The 22,797-nt window shown below is 41.9% G+C and overlaps 1 protein-coding gene across 5 annotated transcripts in view; it reads left to right on the forward strand.

The window, feature by feature from the left end:
• Window positions 1–956: 956 nt before the first annotated feature.
• Window positions 957–22,797, forward strand: part of TRA2A (transformer 2 alpha homolog) — a 48,063-nt gene continuing 26,222 nt past the window's right edge. For 2 of the 5 annotated variants that reach the window (XM_024223215.3, XM_024223221.3), the window contains exons 1-3: window positions 957–1,058; window positions 13,469–13,602; window positions 20,935–21,106. In XM_024223215.3, the coding sequence (XP_024078983.1) occupies window positions 1,023–1,058; window positions 13,469–13,602; window positions 20,935–21,106 (342 nt within the window). In that variant the 5' untranslated portion in view covers window positions 957–1,022. Of the gene's footprint in view, window positions 1,059–6,640; window positions 13,603–20,934; window positions 21,107–22,797 lie in introns of those variants that run through there. The other 3 variants (XM_024223230.3, XM_024223237.3, XM_024223244.3) reach the window with 3 other exon arrangements.

Here is a 22,797-nt window from a genome sequence, read left to right on the forward strand (position 1 = left end):
ATAAGGCACACACACACACTGGCATACACAACACTCCACACCAGCTAGAGTGACCAGATGTCCGGATTTTATAGGGACAGTCCCTATATTTGGGGCTTTGTCTTATATAGGCGCCTATTACCCCCCCACCCCTGTTCCGATTTTTCACACTTGCTGTCTGGTCACCCTAACACCGGTGTGCACCGTGTCCTCTTCACACACACACATCTGCCTGCACACAATGCTCTCCTCAATGTGCCCACATGCTGCCATATGCAAAGCCCCCACAACCGCACACACACGCTAGCATGCACAACATCCCACCCTCAAAAAAAACCCGCGCAGACATACACATGCACAGAGCCCCCCCACAACCGCACACACTGGCCTGCTCAAGCTCTCATCTCACTTTCTGCTCCTACGCACACTGTGAGATGCAGGAGTCCCAACACAGCGGGGGGGGAAGCTCATACAAACTGCTGTGTGTTGGGTGCACGGGGGATTATACGTGGTCATATATGTTGTGTTTTTGAGGGTAGCTCGTACAAACTGCGGTGGGGGGGCACGTTCGCAGCGGCGCGTGTTGTGGAGGGGGGAGCTTATACGCAGCGGTGTGTGTTGAGTGGGGGAATCGTACAAGTGCCGTGTGTTGGAGGGGGCCGGTGCACCCCGTGGGTGCCCGCACTAGGGGATCGCGCCGCGGGGGGAGGAAGGGGGTAAATGGGGACAGTGTCCAGCCCCCAGTGCGGGTGGGGCGAGGCGGCTGAAGGCCGGGCCCTCACCTCAGTCACCTCTCCCACCCCGCCGCAGCGCCCTCCTAATGCTGGCGGCGGCGCCGGGCGCCTCCTTTGTGATTGGCGGGGCGGCCCCGCCCCCCTGCGCGGTGTCGGGCGCAGACGAGGCAGAGGCGCCATTTTGCGCTGCCGCCGCTGCCTGCAGGACGGGTCCGGAGGCTCTGTGGGGAGGGAGGCAGGAAGGAAGGAGGCCGTTGCCCGTGACTCGCGTCCCCGTTCGCTGAGCGCAGCAACTAGCACCCCGCCGCCATGAGCGACGTGGAGGAGAATAACTTCGAGGGGAGGGTGAGTGGCGAGCCCGCCCGGGCCGTGCTGGGGGAGGCCGGCCCGGTCCTCCAGGGAGTGGGGGAGGGGAGAGGCGCTCTTTTCCGGCGGGCCGGGAGGCGCGTTAGCTTCTCCCTAAGATGGCGCCCCTCGGCGGCGCTGAGCCATCGATGCCTCCCGCCGGGCTCTGCGCTGGGCCGCTGTCCGCGCCCCGCTGCCCTTCCTCGCCCTGCCCCCTCCCTTGCTCCCCACCATTTAGCCACGGGGCGCCCTGCTCTGCTGGCCCCAGCACTCTCATTTCTTGATGCGGGCGATGCGCCGGGCTACCTGCCCACCTCCCGTTGAGCCCGCCGGGGGTCCCTTGTTACCCGCAGCCCCGGGGAGCGCGCTCTGAGTTTTGCCGGAGCCCTTCTCTCTTCTCCCCTTCTCGGGCTCCGAGTCCAGCTCGCCCGCCCCGAGCCCGCAGGTCTACGGGATCCCACTTCTGGAGCTCCTCTACCCGGAGCCTGGGCGCCGGAGGCGGCGCTGTGCCAGCCCTTGGGGCGGGGGGGATCACGACGTGTCAGCGCTGGTTTGGTTGTGCTTTCTTTGTCGGGCAGTTAATCGCTGCGCCTGTGTGAGAGACGGGCCGTGTCACTGCCTGAGGAGCGCAGGGACCAGCCTCCTCTTCCCTTCTGATGGCCCGTGATCAGGATTTCCTCTGAGCCAGATTCCCGATGCCACCTGGGGTCTCCGCTGCTGCCCCGTGTAGTTCACTGATGATCCGATTGTACCCCACCACTCCCCCTGTGCCACCTACTGGGGTGTGGTGGCCCTGGCCTTGTTAGGCTGAGCGCCTCACTCACCTTCTAATGGTCGCTGCAGCCTTTCTGTACACGTGTGAATGGTCTCTGTACACTTTTTAGTGATTGACAAAGGCAGGAATTAGAAACTGCTTGGTACTATTTGAAACATGGGACAGATGTTCAGGTCCATGTGGTCACTGCCCTCATCCTATCCCTGTTTACCTCAGTTTTATTGTAGGAAATCTTTGGTGTCCTCTCAAGAGTTGCTCTTGAAGAGAACTTGAGGAGCTTTTTTGTGACCTTCTCTGATGAACCAGTGGCAGCAGCTTTTGCAGCAACCTGATGCTGCCTAGGGAAATGACCAATGAAATTCTGACAGTGCAGTGTTGTATTCCAACAAGTATCTCTACTGAAATAGTGCTACTTTTGTAACACTAAATAAAAATAGTCCCTAGGCTAGAAGCACCATACACTGCTATAGTATTGGCTGCCGCTTCCTCAGGTGAGATAAACAAAAACAGTTCTAGTGTGGATTATTCTGGCAAAAGTGGCTTTGTTAGCTGTGTATTTCTGATTTAATTAAAGTAATGAGTAAATGGAAAATGAACTTTTATATTTAGATAGTTTGAAAAGCTTGGGTAACAAACGTGCTTGCTTGTCAGTAATTCTTTACAGTTTATTCTGTTCTTTGAGCACTAGTTTACCATGAATTTTTACTATGTATTTCGGTATCTTGTTTTTTTGTCAAAGATATTTTGTCATCAGTTTCTCTAGTTTAAGAGAACAGTTGTTGTTAGGAAGGTGATGAAACTGATGAGCTTCAGAGTTACTGTATGTTTTCCACTGCCTGATTTTGAAATAGGAGGGTCTACTCTAAGCATTTCTGAAGCTAGGTTTCTGTGACTGCTGTTGCAGTTGGTCCCCTCTCTGTTTAGAGGGGAAAGTTTACTTGTCAGTGTGTGCCATTAGCTTTACTTCAGTTCTTTTGGGAGTACACTTATCTTTATTTCCAGTGATGATGAAATTTCTTAACCAGCATAACAAATGGCAATGTATTGTCCATTTTATGGTCTTCCATGCAGCTGAACGCAATAGTAGAGAAATTTAGTGAAATGTTTACTTTTGTTCATATATATCAGAACAGAAAACAATCACAAACACTAATTCCCGTTACTCTAGGAGTATTCTAAAATTATTTTTCATCTTTTTCTTTTGCTTTGTGTAAAACATTATTTTAAAGAGGCAATAAATCTGTGCCTTGCGTTTTCACTTGTGAACGATTTTGAAGATCCATCTGTTGAACACTTCTCCCAAATCCAACAAAAGTCAATTAGACTAAAGTTAATTAAAATAAAATTGAAGTAATGTATGGTGCTGCTTAGTTAAGTATGTGTTCTTCACTACTTCAGCCCAACCAGCCATACCTTAATCATCATGTGTCCTTGATACATGCATTTCTGAGTGTTTTATTGTGTTCTAAAATAATATGAATTGAACTGAATTACCACTGTTGTGGATGTCATAAAAGCCTAGCTATGATAAAGTAGCTTTAAAAAAGTGTTGCAGACTGCCTTAAGAATTGCACAACAATGTGTGATAAACCATACAATTTAAAATGACTTTCAATTTTAAAAAATCACACTTCTCTCTGAACTTATTTTATGTACTATTGCTACAAGCACTTAAGTTTACTGTACTTGAAAATATTAGAAAAATAATTCTCTAGCTTTGTCAGTTTTACTTTGCATTTGTATGTACATATAGTCAGTTTCACTTCTTTCTCTGCATAATGAATAAGACTTATAGGGGTGTCTTACCCATCCACATTGTAGGCTAGAACACACACACTAAAGATAAACGTGATTTGCAAAGCCACAAAATTGGGAAGTCTTGGTGTAGGAATATAGGCCTACATGAGACCTAAGTAAACTATGATTTTACATTGTTTTGATTTTAACCTAAGTGGTAAGTCTGAAGCATGCAGCCAGTAAAAATGAGAGGGATTATTTGTGTTAAAACTTATAATTGCCCTGGAAATATCACTGTTACCTTATTGAGGGTTTGAGCTAAGCAATGGAAATAAAGGAAACATGGTTAATTGAGCACCAGGTGCAGTAAATAATAAGTTAGAAATGCTTAGTCAAGCCTTGCAGCTAGGGAAAAATATGGCAAAGTGAGATAAGAAAGTATGGTGCAGCCCTAAACTGCTTCAGCTGATTTTAGCTAAGGTCCAATAACCAGCAGTGATATCACTTACTTTTTATGCAGGTTCGTTGTCAGAGTTTTCTTTAGTCTTCTGGAGACATGGCATGATAGGGGAAGGTGTCTCCCGACCCTGAACTTATTGTAAGCATGTTGGCCAATGCTTATAACTGTATTATTGTTAGGATATAAACTATAAGGACATATTCTTATATTGCTCTTTTGGATGTAACTTGCACCAAGTGGACTTTGAACTAATAAAGGAATGCTTGTATGGAAACTGAGTCATGGCAAACCTTAATACAGTTATTAGGGAAATTTCCATAATTATTAGGGAAATTTCCATAACTTGGCTATTATAGCAATTGAAGCTATTTAAAATTATTTTGTTGAAGTTGAGTAGATTCCCAGTTGATTTCTCTCTTAAAGGTGATCTGCTAAGAGGAAAAAAGGGCATGTGCATTTTTTATATATGATGTATATCAGTGGTTCTCAAACTATTGTACTGGTGACCCCTTTCACATAGCAAGCCTCTGAGTGCGATTCCCCCTTATAAATTAAAAACACTTGTTTATATATTTAACACCGTTATAAATGGTGGAGGCAAAGCGGGGAGGCTGACACCTCACAACCCCCATGTAATAACCTCATGACCCCCTGAGGGGTCCTGACCCCCAGTTTGAGAACCCCTGATGTATATGGAGGACTAGGAAAGTGTTTTAAAAGAAAAAAAAATCCTGCTTGTTTGGGAAAAGGATTTTTATTCATAGTGACTAAATCTATTTAACACTTGATATTTTGGATAAATATATAAAGGAAGGTTTCAGGTGCCACAAGTACTCCTGTTCTTTTTATATAAAGGAAGGCTTTATTAATGATTAAATATCCTCACCTTTTCAGTTAAGGTGCTAATTGATGTGGCAAACACTAAGACCTTCCTAAGTGAATATGGTGGTTGCTAATTGCAATACTGAGATGAAGTCTTCCTTTTCCAGCTTCCAGGGGATCATCAAGAGTGGACTTTTTGTCATATCCCTGGATTTAAGTCTGGTTTATAGTTCCATTTTCTGCTCAGACCCTAGGCCAGGGGTTCTCAAACTTCATTGCACTGTGACCCCCCTTCTGACAACAAAAATTACTACACGACCCCAGGAGGGGAGACCAAAGCCTGAGCCCCCTGGGCGAGGGGTCCAAAGCCTAGGCCCTAGGACTTCAGCCCCAGGCGGGTGGCCTGTAGCCTGAGTCCCGCCGCCCAGGGCTGAAGCCCTTGGGTTTGGGTCCCAGGCAGTGAGGCTTTGGCTTCGGCCACAGGCCTCAGCAAGTTTAATGCCAGTCCTGGCAACCCCATTAAAACGGGGTCCCGACCCACAGTTTGAGAACCACTGGCCTAGGCTCATGTACTCACAAAAGAACTATTTTCATTTTGGTAGCTCCAGTTTGGCCTTTGTTACCTTTTGGTTCCCAAAACTGTAAGTAAGATTTTGTCCTCCCTCAGGTCAGGGGAGTATTGTTTCTTGTTTCAGGGACAATACTTCACTAGAATCCCAGTTATCTATGTCTAAAAGAATGGTTTTATATATTATGTATGAGATGACAGGGATTGAGTAAATTGTAGTATTCCATTTTTAACATACTCTGCGTATAGGATGTTTTCGGAGTGAAATAAAGAACATGGGCTTATTCACCTCTTATGCAAAATTTGTGCAAATTCTTAGTAAATTACAGAGAATTTAAGGTTTGAGTCTTTGTTCCCTTCATGTTCAGCTGGTTGTCATTAGCAACGTATTCTGCATCCAGTCAGTGATGTAGCTTCATAGTGAGGTTTTTCAAAGCAGTGTACAAACTACACTCTAAACCAGTGGTTTTTAACCTTTCCAGACTACTGTATCTGTTTCAGGAATCTGATTTGTCTTGCAGACCCCAAGTTTCACCTCACTTAAAAACTACTTGCTTACAAAATCAGACGTAAAAATACAAAAGTGTCACACTACACTAATACTGAAAAATTGCTTACTTTCTCATTTTTACAATATAATTATAAAATAAATTGATTAGAATATAAATATTATACTTACTGTACTTTCAGTGTGATACTTAAGGCTCACAAGTGAAAAATAGTCTCATCTGAAGACTGAACCCTGCCGCCTGGGGCTGAAGCATGTAACTTGGCTTTGCAGGGCCCCCTGTGGCACGGGGCCCTGGGCAGTTGCCCTGCTTGCCATCCCCTAATGTTGGCCCTGCACTTGTGACACCCCCCCCCCCGTCTCTTGATGACTCTTCCCGCCCCCGCCCCCCTGGGGCTGAAACCCTGAAGTTGAGAAACACTGATCTAGATTAATTGAGTAGCCCCTGGAAGACCTCTGAGTATCCCTGGCTGAGAATCACTGTTCTAAACTATACTCTTCCTTTCCATTTCAGGATTTCTGTTTAATTCCTAATCCCTTGATTAATGTCCCTTTCTAACCGGAAAGGTTGGTTGGTTTGGTTTCAAAGAGGTGAATAAGCCTATATTCTTTATTTCATCCTGAAAACATCCTATACACAGCAGGGGGAGTATGTTAAAAATGCAGTACTACAATTTTCTCAACCCCTGTCATCTCATATGTAATATATAAAACCATTCTTTTAGACATAGATAACTGGGATTCTTTCCCTAAAAAATGGTGTCTTCAGTGGCTGTTTACCTTGCTAGTCAAGGAGTGATAGAAATTCCTACAAGATATGCCTATTCAGTTTTTCACCAGGTCAAAGTAGGAAGATGAGAAAAAAGATTTGACTGCTAAGTTTGTCAGTACCTTTGATTTTAATTGAGATCTCTTCCTATTCTGTATAAATCCTAACATTGGCCATAGTCCAAAAAAGTGCTTAAGCGTGTATGCAGCTTTAAGCACATGAGCAGCCTCATTGAAGTCAGTGTGGTTACTTAAGCACATAAGTGCTTTGCTAGATCAGAGAAATTGTGAAAGGAGTATTGGCTTGAAAAGAATACTTTGCAGGTGTATCTTAAAAATATACAGGTTAAGGAAATCTGGTCATCCTGTTCTCTTTGCGGTCCTCTCATTGGCTCAAAGATAATTTTAGGGAAGGCTGTATCTGTAACCTTTGGTTGGAGTCAGAACATATTCTCCAAGGGCAGTCTACTGCCTCAGTAGAGACCAGACACTCCCAACAAGAATTTTAGAGGACACCAGTGTGGATGTATTCTGTTGCAGCTTTTGGAGATGGCAGTGGCAGTTTTCACACATGGGTAGTCCAACAGTTCTTTGGGAAATGCTCTGATAATCCCATGGTCTGAGTCTATAAGAGTATGAAAAAGGAGGATAACTTTTTGTTGTTGTTGATTAAGTGTCTGAATATTCTTGTCCTGTTTGTTCCCTTTGGCATTTCATCTTGTTATTGAGTAATGCTGGTAGTTACTGCTAGACTACTATTCATGCCGTGGTAGACAGCAGTACTGTTATGTTTCAAAAAAGGAGATTTGTTCCTGTCTTCCCTACCTTATATAGGAGTACTTGAAAACAATCCTTCTGCAAAAATACTCACCTAAATAAACCCTAAGTAGAGCACAGAACTTCTCTTTTTGGATATAACAGTAAATATGACTACTTCCAAAGACCTTTTTGCTCCAGTAAATTTTTTGAACACTGAAGGGTAAGGGTTTTCTATTGATAATCATGTAACTCATTAACATTGTGAGTTGAATATGTTTATCAGTATATTTTCTGTTGGATGGTATAGTTGTCAAATTATCCTTTTTTAGCAGCAATTCATCTTCCTCCCATATATGTTGAATTACTCATACATAGCCACCTTAATATACCCATATCACATTATAGGATTTGCAGTCTTATGTTTTGATTTGTCAAGCAGTTGACAGGGTATAAGAAAAAAATAGCCATTAAGAGATCTGTTTCTCCATTTAAAGCAGTTGGCCATATTCTGTGGCAAGAAATTCCAATTGATCCCTGAGTAAATAACTGTGACTGAAGGAACTCATCTGTTAGCTGTCACCGTGTTGATGTTTTATCCTACAGACTCAGGCTGCTATCAATATATTCCTTAAAATCTCCTTTTCTGATCATCCATCTCCCTTTTTATTTTTCCTTTTCTTTTAAAGGGTTGTGTTTCTTTTCACTCCCTCTTTATTTTGCTAGTGTTTCCTTTTTGTCTGTCTGTCTTGGGGAAGGGTCTGGTGAAATTCCCAAGGAAGTATATGGGATTGTCCTTCCACTGGCTCCAGACCATTGATGTTTCTCCTTCAGTTGACTTGGGGTGCTATCCAGCAAGTGATGGAAGCCACATCCTCATGCTTATCCCTGTCTCTTGTCTAGGGCTGAGCATGCTGCTACTCCCCATCAACAATAAAGGCTCATACAATACTGCCCCAGCCTCTGGTACTCCTCTTCCCTGGCTAAGTAAGAATAGAATAGCATTGTATATGTTCAGAACTGTCAATCTTACTTTGCTGCTTATGCTATTTCTTGTGCTAGGGAAGGACTTTGAGAACAGTAGCATAGGCAAGACTGGCTCAGTGGACTTTTTAAGTGTGTTTGGGGTGGTGAAAGAAGTCACATGACTTTTCACCAGATTAAAACCTTGATGTATGTGCAGCTCTTACAAGTGAAATGTTAGCTACATAGAAGTCTGAGACCGATTTTATTTGTTCTACATGTAATATGTATGTTTTCTTTTTAACCAAGTCAAGCATACTGCATTTTGGCACGGGGGAGGAGGAAAGGGGATTATTATGAGAAATAGCCATACTGAAATTCCATAGAATTGTTTTTCCTTCCCTATTCTACTCTTCATGCACACACTGCTATGCCCTATTTTATCTTTTTTAATATCTCATCTCAGAAGTGGGGTCCATTGATATTCGTTTGACAAGCTCGTTCTGACACACTTTGGATATGTTCAAGTGGTCAGTGAGAGGGCATAAATACCCCTTCCCCCAAGACTTATTTTTTGCCCTTACCTCATTCTCTTCGCCACCCCAGGAAATTTGAAAGAGCATTTTTTAAATATCCTGCAAAAGATTCAGTGGGATAGTTTAAGTACTCTGAAAGCTTGTTTTAAAACCTTATCTGTACTGGAGAAAATAACATGGATTATTGGGAAGGCAACAGTCAGTGTAGCTTATCTGAAATTTGTAAGGATAAACCCCATGGTTCAACCAGTTAGTTGTGTATCAATGTAGACCCAACACATTGGTACAGTTGATGCCCTGTTAACTGATACCTATCGGAGATTACAATACCCTCAGCTCGTGAATGGTCTTCAGTTTGTTGATTGTGAGTTTTCTCTCTCTGCCCTTGGTGGGCCCCCTCCCTGCCTCTGGTTTCCTCTCTTCCCAGAAGAGCCCCTCTGTATCCTTTAGAAATACTTCTGGCTCTGCATGTCCTCATCTGGTGAAGCACCTGTAGATCAGTAGCTGAAACTGTACTCTGTAGCTTGTCCACTCACCTCCAGTAATGTCCCCTGCTCTGACTGTGCCACTGCTTGCTTGTGGTTCATCAGAGTGAGAATGTCAGCCATAATGTGGGCCTGCCAAAGGGAGAGTGGAGTTGGTCAAGGTGCTCTGTTAGCTTTGGAGTGTTAGGGAGAATCTGGTACCTAAGGTATTGTAAGGAGCGCAGCTACTAGTTGTGCTCTTCTTGCTGTCTCTTGAGCTGGAGAATCATCTGTGGATTGCTGTCTGAAGCATTCACTCTGACAAACTACCTGTAGTTTGTTAGAGCAAGAGGATTAACTGGTGAACCATTAGTGACTCACTGAGTAGCAGATAGAGGGGAAGGCATTAGTGTAGGTGTTCTGTCCAATGGTGGCAGTGGGATGGGAGGTTAATGGTGTTTAAGAAATACAGCCTTAACTGGTGGTTTGTCACAGTTTGAGGATCTTCAGAACAGGAGGGAGGGCATGGCTCAGTGGCATTTCTATGGAGCAGGATATACTGAAAGGATGAAGACAGCGGAGAGGGGACTCTTAGTTGGCAAGTAAGGATATGTGCTGGCTTAGGCGGCAGTCAAAGATAACTGTTCACATCTTTATTTTATGGCAGCCTTTATGTGAATTCAAATCAACACCGGTGGTTTTTGATCTGCAAGGCCACATTCATTTAGGATTTGCCATGATGAATGTAGACGCAAGGGCAAAACTTAAACCAATTAGGGAGGCGAGTGTGGACTCAAGTGTTGGTATTTCCATCAGTGCTGTATGACCAGTTGAAGAGCAATAATCGATTGCTCTAGTGTAGACAAGCCCTTATTTTTCATGTGCTTTTTAACATTTTTATGACCTGGTGGCTGCATAGAAAATTGAAATAATCCTAGGAGATTTTTTCCCCCCATTCATTAAAGATTATGTGCTAAGGTAAAAAATCTTACTTCCCGGGACAGGGGTTATATTGTAGGACAACACATAATATATGAGGCTTGTGGATTATATCTATCCCATAAAATGCTTGTGTACGAAACCATCAGGTCTGCTCTGTTTGCATTGTAGATGATAAAACTTTAAAGACGCCATATTGGTTTTGGGGTGGGGGACGAGGAGAGTTTGGGGAAAGAAGGTAGGAATGGTGAGGTCTCTGGAAGAAATCCTTCCCAGCAGAAGACTTCATCCCATATTATGTAACTCACCAGGGGTTGGAAACCTGTTCTAGTTCAGCAAAAGACCACAAGTAGGGGGAAATATTTTCTTAGCTGCTTTGCTTTCCTTAAACTATCTCATAAAGCCATTATACAGATTCCTTTAATACTTTCTTTGAAGTTCTGTGGGAGTAATGTTCTCTGTTATATCAGAAAACTGTGAATGCCTGGCATTGACATATAGTATGCAACTGCTGATAGATAATAGTTGTCTCCTCAGCTGCAGTCCATATCGCCAATTGTTATGAATTTGAAGAGGTTTGAAACTTGTAAGGACCTGTGCTCTCACTGCAACTTGAAAATTGGAACAGTTGAACTGTCCTGTGAGTTTAATCTGTTCTAGAGCAGGGGGTTGGACTAGATGACCTGAGGTCTCTTCCAACCCTGATATTGTATGGGTCTATGAAATAATTTTAAAATAAAACAAATGGATTATCGTTTGACCTGTATGAAATGAGGTGTTGTTTCCTTTCAGATATCTGGCAGATAACATTCATGTCAATATGGCATTAATTGGAATCCATGTTGGCAGGGTCAGCAGAGTTTTAAGTTTGAATGGACAGGGATACTGAACTATAGCACCTTATACTAGAGGTGTCAAACATATAGTCTGTGAGCCACACTCTTCCCTTTTTAATTTGATTGATATGTCAATGACACTTCTGCAATTAACTTTAATCGCTGATCACTTTTATTGAGGAAGGCAGTGGGAATGATTGCTGTAGGTATTGGGAATTGCTGCAGGGAATAAAGTGTAGAGGAAAGAATAGAGGAGGCGCTCAAAGACAATGAAGGGGCAGAGAAATAGAATAAGGAGGATAGGAAAGAAAGAAGGAAAAAAAAAAAAAGAGGCAGGAATAGTTGTGGGCCTGAAAAGGAGCATGTTTTCTGAGTGAGCTCTGGATGTGAGAATAAGGCATGGAATAGAATAAAGTTACATAAAGCCATCACCTTCTTGTGATCTCTATGGAAACCTCCCATAGACATCAGAGGGCATTCTGAATAGTTAGCAGTCTGAATGTAGCTCTCCCTTCTTTCTCTTGAATTCTTGTTGAGGTACATTGGGGAAGTTTGCTCAGGTTACATGTTATGAGGCTCAGTAAGAGGATTTTAACTTCTATTAATCTTGTCATTTTAGTACTTGTGAAAAAGTAAGAGAAGGTTAACTCTCCTCTTAAAGAAGGAAAGGCACTAAAGAAACTGACCATGTTAACTGCAGAATGAGAGATGGATTTGGAAACAGGCCGTAAGATTAGAAAACGAAGAAATACAATTAGTAAAACAGAATGAGAGAGACTGTTTACAACAGGTAGTAAAAGATATAGTGAAAACCAGAACAGAATGTAACAAAAGGAAAATAAAAGAACTTGAAAGGTGGGGGAAAGCTTGCTAAAATTTATTTGTGTATATTTAATACTTCTCCATATCTAAACATTTACAATTACTTAAAGCAAATTTAAGCCACATATGGCCAAGCTCCCTGGAAAAAAATATTTTTGGGGGGGAGGTCCTATCCTGCTGTTTGCTTGTTTTCCTGGTTATTTCTCGTGTGTGTGTTCATACAAGTAAAAATGGCCCTTCTTGGGTTGCTTTGTACTATAATACACATTTTATTTTAAATATGGCTTTAATACTCCTGGGAAATAGGATAGCAATAAGGAAGGAAAGAAAATTTAGAGAATCATTAACTTTAGATTTAGTTTGGGCCCTGTATGTCTCTGTGCATAGAAAATTTTTTTTTTTTTTTTTTTTTTGGACTGGGAAAGCTCTGCTTTAACCTTCTGTTGAACTAAAAACGGCTTAATAAAAGCTTATTACAAGACTAGCATTTTAGGTATTTAATATCAAAGTGCACATTTAATATTAGGAAAAATCTATATTTTATATCAGAGCATCTTAATATATTTGTGCAAATTAAGTTTTTAGTACATGTTTATCTTGTAGAAATTCTAAAAAATAGGATAATTCTATAATTTGAAAGGGGAGGATGGCAGCTTTGAAACATTTAGAGAAAATCAGTAAACTCATTGTCAGAACCTAGAAATAATACAATTTTAAAGATTTTTAAAAAAAAAAATGTTTTTATAAAATAGTTACTTGCACTTTACCTGCTGGCTTTTCAATTTTGGTAGATAACATTCTGAACTCCAGCAGAGTTTTATAATCCCTAGTGCTTAAATATACTAAATGTTCTTTTTCCATTAAGGTTAATGTTCGTGAAGAAATTGAAGAGTTTTTTCCAAGATTGTGGAAGATAAATCAAGATAAAAGAAGGCTAATGAAAAGTATTAAAGATCAGAAAATTAAAATTGAATGGGGGAAAAAATTGAACAGAAGATTGGTCAGATAGAAGCACTTGAATGTTTTTTTAAGGCTATAATGAATTGTTTGAATTGGGGAAGAATACACGAAGTATGAAAAATGAAAAACTCAATGAAGAATGAAGAAAAGTAGAAAGCAAGAGTGAAGTAGAATTAAAAGAATCTGGAAGAATGAATGGGTCCTAGGTTAAGTAAATGTATGGTTTATGTTCCAGTGTCTGTATGATCAAGTTGTAGATGAATTTGCATGATTACTTAGTTAATAGAGAATTGGTGATCTGGTTCAAGTAGGGAATTATTTGAGGAAAACATACAATATTAACAGTGGGTTAACAGACTGAAATTTGTTCTGGAGGGTATTGCCTAACCATTTGTCTTTCAGGAGCAATCAAAATAATATAATTACGGTACTTTAAATGTTAGGAGTTAGGCATTTATGTGACCAGTACCATTTGTAATACTATCTTTTTTGTTAGGAGTCTCGCTCCCAGTCAAAATCTCCAGCTGGGAGTCCTGCTCGTGTAAAATCGGAGAGCAGGTCAGGATCTCGTAGTCCATCGAGGGCTTCCAAACATTCTGAATCGCACTCCCGGTCAAGGTCAAAATCCAGGTATGTACTGATTTTGATAAAAATTAATTCTGCATCATATATCCATGGGTATGATGTAAGATACCTAGAGCTTCTGATTTTCAGTTTCGACCAAGAAACACATTAAAACTCTCCCATACAGAAATCTGTTACACCCAGTAAACAGTGGAAAAACACCAGAAATGGTTACTTGTATCTGAAGTCTTGTCTAAATGAAGCAGTAGTGTAGACTGTTGCTTAACATGTTGGGCATTAATTGGGCCCTGCTAGTCTGCACTAAAATCCCTAGTGCACTTTAATATAGTGCTGTTTAAAACAGCACCATGTTCTTCTTTGAGGAGTGTCCATGTGGGTGCTCCACTTTAGGTGAATCTGCATGCCTGTGCTTGGAATTGGAGATTTTTAGTTTCAGTGCCTGGTTGGGTCACACATGCGCTGTCCCTGTCTCACAGAGTACCAGTTTATAACCCAGTTAGTTCATAGTTAACTGCCCTATCTTTTCCCTGTTTTTCTTTTATTTAAAAAAAAAAAAAAATTCTTCCTTATCTTAGGAGTTTAAGTTTCAGTTATTAGTATACCCCTTGGTGTAATCTAGTTATCCTCCCTTACGGGACAACCTTATTCTAAGAGGCATGACCGGCTCTCCCCACCACCCTCTCAGAGGAAAGAGCACTTCCCCAAAAAAGCGACATAGAAATGGGCTCCAACTTCCCTGTCTCGGGAAGCTGCCAAAAAGAGACTTTCTCCGGCCTCTCAGGCACATCAGTATTGACTGCACCGAGACCATCCACCTCTAAGGTAGTGGGATCATTTGATACTGTGCGAGCAAGCGACCCTAAGAGGGCTGGCTCAGAAAAAAGCAAAAACGGGGAAATCCCTGCCTCGGTACCGCCAAAGCTGATCAAATGTGGCACTAAGCAGCTTGGCACCACTACAATCTATGGCACTACCTCCTGCCTACACAGTGCATAGCGCAAGGCCCTCGGCACCGGCAACTGCGGTAAAGGCGCTGGTACCGCCGACAATACTCTCCTTGGTATCAATGCTCTCTGTACTGCAGCAATTCCTCTGGCATAAGGACCTTTTAGTCTCGTCAGCACCAGAATCTCCACTCCTGAGTACTGACCTTACTCCAGCATGCTCAGTACTGTACCAACTTACCACACTAGCCAGATCAGCTCCTCCTTTATCCAGCGATGAGGCTAATGATGATGAAGGGGAAATCTCCTCCCACCACTCCTTGCCTACCCCCAGCAGACCAGGTCCACTACAACAGGAATACCAACTCATACTTGAAACTCAAGGATGGCATAGAAACCCATGGATGCTGCCACCGATGCCATTCCCACCACAGTGGTCTTATTGGGACTCCTGGGCAGTGTACTGCCAACACTGTCAGCCTCCCAGTTCACACAGAGAGAGAGGGCGAGGCATTCCTCATCACCCTTTGCACCTGTACCCTCTGAACCTCTGGAAGAGGCAGTTGAGGAACTGGAAGAGACTTCAGATCGAGAGTCACCCCAGGTACCAGTTTTTCATCCTCCTTTCTGGATGAAGCTATCATTCTTCCACCACCCACAAGGGGGGGATGACTTTAAACAGTTCTGAGAACTATTTAAGAGAATCACAGATTTATTAGAGATTCCATTGGAACAAGTTGTGGAGTCCCAACATAAGTTGTTGGATATCCTTCAGACTCTTCTGAGATTGTCCTACCAATAAACGAGGCTCTCATGGACACGGCCAAGACCATCCTGCAGACCCTGGCAACAATTCTACCCGCTTGTAAGAGAGTGGACAAAAAATACTACATCCCCTCCCAGGGAATGGAATTTTTGTTTTCCCATCCCACACCAAACTCTCCGGTGGTAGAGACTGTGAATGAGCAGGGCAGGCAACATCACTCTAAAATAGGGTGACCAGATGTCCTAATTTTATAGGGACAGTCCTGATATTTGGGGCTTTTTCTTATATAGGCTCCTATTTCCCCCACCCACCCCCCTCCTTTCCCGATTTTTCACACTTGCTATCTGGTCACCCTACTCTAGAACCACCCCGTATGATAGGGATTGGAAGTGGTTAGACCTCTTTGGGCATAAGACCTATTTGTCAGTGACCCTACAATTCAGGATTGCCAATTACGAGGCACTGATGGCCAAATACAATTACACAAATTATTGAAAAATGTCTGAATTTATTGATCTCCCTGAGGACAAAAAACCAGCTATTCAAAGCAACCATGTCAGAGGGCCACCTTCTCGCTTGACCAGTCTGACAAGCCTCTCTGGACATGACAACACATTCCATTACCACCGCCATAGTCATGTGACAAGTTTCCTGCCTCCACTTCTCTGTTTTTCCCAAAGAGGTACAATCTACCTTCGAGGATCTCCAGTTCGAGGAATCAAAGCTGTTTGCAGCTAAGATTGATGAGTCTCTTCACACATTAAAAGACTCCAGGGTGACTCTCAGATCGTTGAGCATTTATGTATCTTCTCAAAAGAAAAAACTAGAAGTATTATTTGGCATAAAGAACAAGATCTGCACCCTACACCCAACCTCAGAGGCAATATGATCCGCAGAGACAAAGACCCGCTAGACAGAGACCACTGTCTTCTCAGCCCCTTACATCCCAACAACCTCCTTCTAAACAACGGTTTCGAGGATTTGGTCGAGAACCAGAGATATCTCCCACATCTTTTATTGCTGGAACCATCCAACACCATCCATCCATTCAGAGACCGTCTGACTCAATTCCACCCAGTGTGGAGAAACAACATATCAGACAAACGGGTACGGGAAATCATGGAGACTGGCTATTCTATCCAATTTGCTTCCATCCCCCCTACCCACTCCCATGTCCCTCGTTAGGGATCCTTCTCATGAACACCTACTATGACAGGAGGTAAACCATCTCATACCTGGGACAATGGGGGAAGCGTCACGCCCAGGGGGTCAGGGGGAGGGGGCAAAATACAAGTTGCCACAGGGCGCCATTTTCCTAAAGGCCAGCCCTGACTACACGATATACCTACCTTCACAAATGGAAAAGATTCTATACGTGATGCCAAAATAGGCAAACAATGGCAACTACCTCTCCTTTACCAGTGGCATTGGATTACATACTAGAGCTCAAGGAAATTTGAGCTCTCAGTGAGCCCGATCAGAGTACATCTCACAGCAAACACGGTGTTCCTTCACAAAGTGGACACGTTCTTGATCTTCGCCCACCCTACCACTAAAATGCTTCCTCAAAGGTGTTTCTAATCTTTAACCTGTAATACGAGCCACTATTCCATCATGAGACCTCAATCTGGTGCTGCGATGCCTTATGGGGGCCCCTTTTGAACCATTAGTGACATGTTCACTTCTCCACCTTTCAGTGAAGGTGGCCATACTTGTTGCTATCAGATCTGCCTGACAAGTAGAAGAACTGAGGGCCCTCATGGCACATTCCCCATACACAAAATTTTTGAAAAAGTTACCCTATGACCACATCCCAAATTCCTACCTAAAATAGTTACATTATTACATTTGAATTAACCCATCCATCTCCCATCATTCTTCCCAAAACCTCATGGGAACAAACACTTTATATCCTGGGCGTCCGAAGGGCGCTAGCTTTTTACATTGAAAGGACAGAGTCTTTCAGGAAGTTACTAAAGTTATTTCTTTCCATCACGGAATGATCTGCAGGAGATGCCATATCCAAACAAAGGCTGTGGAAATGGATCTCCAACTGCATTGACTTTTATTGCTATCAATGGCTACAACCCCTACTGGGACCCATACACACTCCAACAGAGCATTCTTCACATCAGTAGCCTTCCTCAACAATGTGCCTGTTATGGACATCTGCAAAGCTAGCAACCTGGGCATCAGTCCATACGTTCACCCAGCACTATGTCACAGAGCTGCACTCATCAGACGCTCTATGACTGCAACTCCAAAGCCCCTCCCTTCCACCAAGGGGCACTGCTCTACAGTCACCTAAAGTGGAGCATCCACAGGGACAGTCTTTGAAGAAGAAGAGGAGGAGGAGGTTACTCGCCCTGTGCAGTAACTGAGGTGCTTCAAGATGCTTGTCCCTGTGGGTGCCCCACTACATTTCCTTCTCCCCCTACTTCAGAGTTTTCACACCAGAGACTGGAGTAGAGAAGGAACCGAGGAGGGGACGGTTGGTCACACAGCGCTATGTAACCCCCAGAGGCGGCACGAGACGGGGACAGCGTGTGTGTGACCCAACCAGGCACTGCTACTAAAAATCTCCTATTACAAGCGCAGGGGCACAGATTCACCTGAAGTGGAGCATCCACAGGGACAAACATCTCGAAGAACCTCAGTTTTTGTACAGGGTGAGTAACTGTCTCTTAAAGCACACTAGAGAACATTACAAAGATTACTCATTACAATAGATACAAAGAGAGTGTCCTGGTGAAACTCCAGTTTTTGGACAACTACATAAAACTGACTGAAAAGTTGTGGAGCGCTCTGAGCTGTGCTAGTTCGTCTGAGGGCCCAGCTTGGGGTATATATATATATATATATGGTGTTTTCCTATTCATCAATTTTTTATCTTTATTTATTGTAAGCTCTTCAGAGCAAAGGCGTAGTCTTGCTATACTTTTGTAAAGCACTTAGAACAAGGGGGCATCATTCCTGATTCGTGGCTCTAAGCACTACCTCTATACAAATAAGAGATATTTTGTTAATTTCATTATGATTATTTTGTACTTTTGCACTTACTTGGATTTTTACTTAACTCTTTTTTTGGAGTGGGGGGGGAGGTGTTCTGGTCTGTACATGATTTGGCAGTTTAAGAAGGGTTATGATTCATTACTACAGTTTGAACAGAAAAATAGTGTAATGGTTAAGTTTCAGGAGATTTGAGTTTTATTCCTAGCGCTGCCGCAGGTTTCTGGTATGACCTTGGGCAGGTCAATAATGTCTGTATGCCTCTGTTCCTAATATATAAAATGGGACTGCTTCTTTTGGTCTGTCTTATCTATTTACATTTGGGGGAGGGAGGGTCTTGTATATGAATGCCATCTAAAAGTGTGTATGTGGGGGGGCTCTAATCTCAGTTGAAGCCTCAAAGTGCTATTGTAGTACAAATAATAGTAATGTTAACTTGAACTTTCAGTGTTTGTTCCCGTATTACATAGATAAAGTAGAACAGTTGCTCAGAGTTAATGCTCATGCCACTTCCCCGAAAATGCTGGGTTCCAAAGAAAATTGGTTCTAATTGCTGAATAGAAGGTTCTCCTCATATTAGCAAAATAGATCTACAAAAGTATGAGCTTCACAAAACAGATTGGTTTACTTGTTGGAAGGGATGAAGACTGTTTAGATGAAGACTTTGACAACTTGGGTATGTTCGAAACTCTAGTTTACTGAATGTGACCCTTCTATCCTTTGAAACTCTTTCCTGCAAAGTCAGTAAGGTTTGTTAAGTAATGTATTTGCCCTACAAGATATTACGTAAACGTTAGTTGGGTTTTTTAAAAATATTTGCTTATTTTGCCCTTATTTTTTTTCTACTGAATGCAGGGATGCATGTAGCTTACAGGAGCTACAAGCATCAAAAAAATTACCCTGATGAACCAGAGAAAAAACATACCAAAAGTATCTTAGGGCTAAATGAGCAAGAGATAATGGTTCATGAGTGTAGTTGCTGACTGTTTCAAACAGAATGGATAAAATTAAATTACATAGGATGTTATACCATTTATTAAAGGTTCTCATCCTTTTTTGGTGGAGCTGTAATTCATGCTTTACCTAGCACTTGTTGCTAGGCTGGCAGGCAGTTTTTATTGCTCTGCATGAAGGCAAACTGGGACTTATGGTCTTTGGAGAAAGCTATTTGGAAGGAAATCTGGAGTGTAAAGAGTATAGGAATATGTCTGAACCACAAATAAATGTGACATCGTAATTTGGGTAGCCATACTTATGCTAACTTCAGTCTAGAAGGGTTGGCATGACTGGAAGAGTAGTGTATACATTTCTTGACTGTTTTACCCATGCATAGCTTGCAGTAGCCGTAATCCCAGGTGGGCTTGTACTGTGATAGCTTCCCCTCCCGCCACATCCTCACTATTAAAGCTAGTGTGGGTATAACTGCCTGCACTGCAATTGCACTTACACATGTAGTATAGACATATCCTGGGGCTGACTGGTGGTACTCACAATTGGAATGCAAAATGATATTTAACCATCAGGGAAGTGTCCACAGCTAGAATCTAGGAAAAGCAGCCATGGAGGCCATTCAGAGTGATGACAAAGGTAGGAAACTTGAGCTGGAAGCTCTTAGGAGCTTTGTGGCTATGTTACGAGAATGATTGAATATGAAAAGGTTGCTATCGATTGCAGTCACTAAACGGTCAAATCTGTAGAAGCCTGAATACGACCAAACTTTAAATGACAGTGACGTTTTTGTAAAGGCCATTTCTGAGGATGATCTCTAAACTTACGTAATTGAGATCAATTACTTCAAATCATACCAAACTGGTTTCTTCATAATTACTGTCAGACAATAATTTCTGTGATTTACCAAAACTTTTCAGGTCCTCTGACTTGCAGGTAGTTGTGAGGTGTTAGAGCATAGGTTTCATAAGGAGCATGAATGATATGAATGCCAAAAGACCATAAATTGAACCGTGCAAACTGTCAGGCATTCTTTGGCTGTTGCAGTATGTTTTTCTTGGACTGTTAGGCCATGAGGGTTGTACCCTACCTGTGACTGATACTTGTGTGTGAAACCACACAACTTGGAACAGTTTTGTACCATCTTACTGAGAACAGCTGGACATGTGTGAATGGTGTGAAGAACAACCTACCTACCTGAAACTATCATGGTCCTTCTGGCCTTATTTTTGGATTACTGTTGAGCCTAGGCTTACCTCAATCATAGAAGTTGGACAGAAAAGCCCTGCTAGATCTGTCCATCTCCCTGCTCATGCAAGACTGTTTCTTAAAACATAGTATATTGGGCTTCCGTATCACTGCATGTTATAGATGTCATTTTATATTAACATGCTGTGTGTGTAAGCTTAGAAATCTCTTCTCTAATTTAAAATATATTCTAGTTCACATGTCAAAAGTGTACTTGCCGTGTGAGTTTGTATCACATTACTGATCAGTCTCAGTGCAATTTTAAACTACTACAAATCTGCAATTGTCAATCTATAGGTACATTAAGAAGTAGAATTAAAACAATATTTTAAATGTTATTTGTGTGTGTGGTGATAGTGAATTTGTGAAATCTCCTTTAGGTACAAGTAATTTTTTAATTTTAATTTATTGCATGTATTTCATATATGTATATACAGCTGAAAACTTTTTTCTTCATTGAAGGTCCAGATCAAGAAGACATTCTCACAGACGATACACTCGCTCCAGGTCCCATTCTCATTCTCATTCCCATAGGAGACGATCTCGAAGCAGATCGTACACACCCGAATATCGTCGCCGAAGGAGCCGCAGTCATTCTCCAATGTCTAACCGAAGAAGGCACACTGGCAGCAGAGTATGTGGTATTAATCAAGGCTGAGTATTTTAAATAAATAAATGATGTAAGCTATAGCTCCCTGTGGACATTTCTATCATAAGGGAGGCTAGTTTTTTTTAAAGTGCTTATGAGTTTACTGTGTTTTCTTTATGTATGTGGATGAATAAGGCAAGAGAAACTCTAGGAGATGTCTGCCTCTAAGACTGACTGAAGGAGTGTAAGATTCCTGGATTGGTAATCCATGCATAGCTTGCAGTGTACTGTGTTCAGGGCACTTATGACTATTCATATCTAATAACTTAAGAAGGGCTATGATTAGGATGCATTTCTTGTGCCTTCTTGGTGAAGGAGGTGCTTTGTGGGCTCACGTCTTGGTGCATATGGAGTTAATCAGTTCTGCTAAGTGCTTTGGCTGGATGGGACGTGGGAACATAATGCAGGAATCTGCCTATATAATGGTTCCAGCCAGAGGAGTAAAGAATCTAGCCTTGCCCCAAAGTCTCATCTGTAACATGATAGCATGTAAGGGGGAACAAATCTGTTGGCATCTAATGAATAAAAGTGGCATGGATTTTTGAAGAATAAACATAAGTTTTTAAAAATAAACTACACTTTAATTTAGCTACAGTGTAAACATTAGTTGATCATGTATACTTATGAAAGGCAATATCTAAGTATCTCAAAGCACTTTACAAACAAACCAAGCCCCTATTTTAAAGACGCGCAAGGGGGAATAATAGACGGATTAAAATTATTTACCTAAGATTAGACATTACATTGGTAGGATAGGATCATGGACTCCTGGTTCTCTGCTTAAACCCTTAGACATTATTTCCTAGGAAAGATATCTAGACTTCTCTGACATACTTGAATATGCCTCAGATTAATTTTTATCTAATGAAATTTCACTGTATTGGGCAAATACAAAATTAAAAGGATTAAAAGATGACAGGATGTAACTAAGGAGTAATTCTGCATCTTGTTTGACTTTAACATCTTGTCTGAATTAACTGGTTAGCAGGACTTCTTGAAATGTCAGTGTAGGAATTGATTTTAGCATATTTTATCAATGATCTATTGAAGAATTAATTAAATTTGCAGATGACAATGCCAAATGGAGTTGTATACACATAAAATATTGAGAATGTGTTTATATAACTTAGAAAAATTGGCTGGAATTAATAATGAAATTTAGGAAATATGTTATCTTCTTAAATGAGGGTTGAAGGGAGAGGCAAGAGTAAATTCTGCTGCCAATTTAGGAAAGACGCTGCAAATCATTCCTCTTCAAAAAGGTCTTTCCACCATAAGAGAGACACTCACAACACTTATTCCCCCTCCCCCCTTCAACCCAGATAAAATCCCTAGAGTTTCCAAAAAGGTAATTTATAAAATCTAAAAAATTGAAAACAAAATGCCCAAGTAGAATTTTTTCTATACATGGACAAGTGCCAGAGATGCCATAAAAAACAGTAGGGATTTCACCATTCCCGTTGGTTTTACGTGAAAGGTTTCTCACATACTATGGTGATGGGGGGCAATATTAAATTAATCCCTCCTGTATTGGGGATTGTAACCTATTACATATGTTCGCAATGTGATACATGGAATAGTTATTGTTATACCTAGCTCTCTGTGTCACATATTAGAAAGGTAATAGCAATGGTTGAGCTGTCTTTGGGATACTATGTGCAAATAGGAGATTTACA

The sequence above is a fragment of the Terrapene carolina genome, unplaced genomic scaffold (genome assembly GCF_002925995.2).
Source record: "Terrapene carolina triunguis isolate 2854851 unplaced genomic scaffold, T_m_triunguis-2.0 Scaffold84, whole genome shotgun sequence".
Lineage (NCBI taxonomy): Eukaryota > Metazoa > Chordata > Testudines > Emydidae > Terrapene > Terrapene triunguis.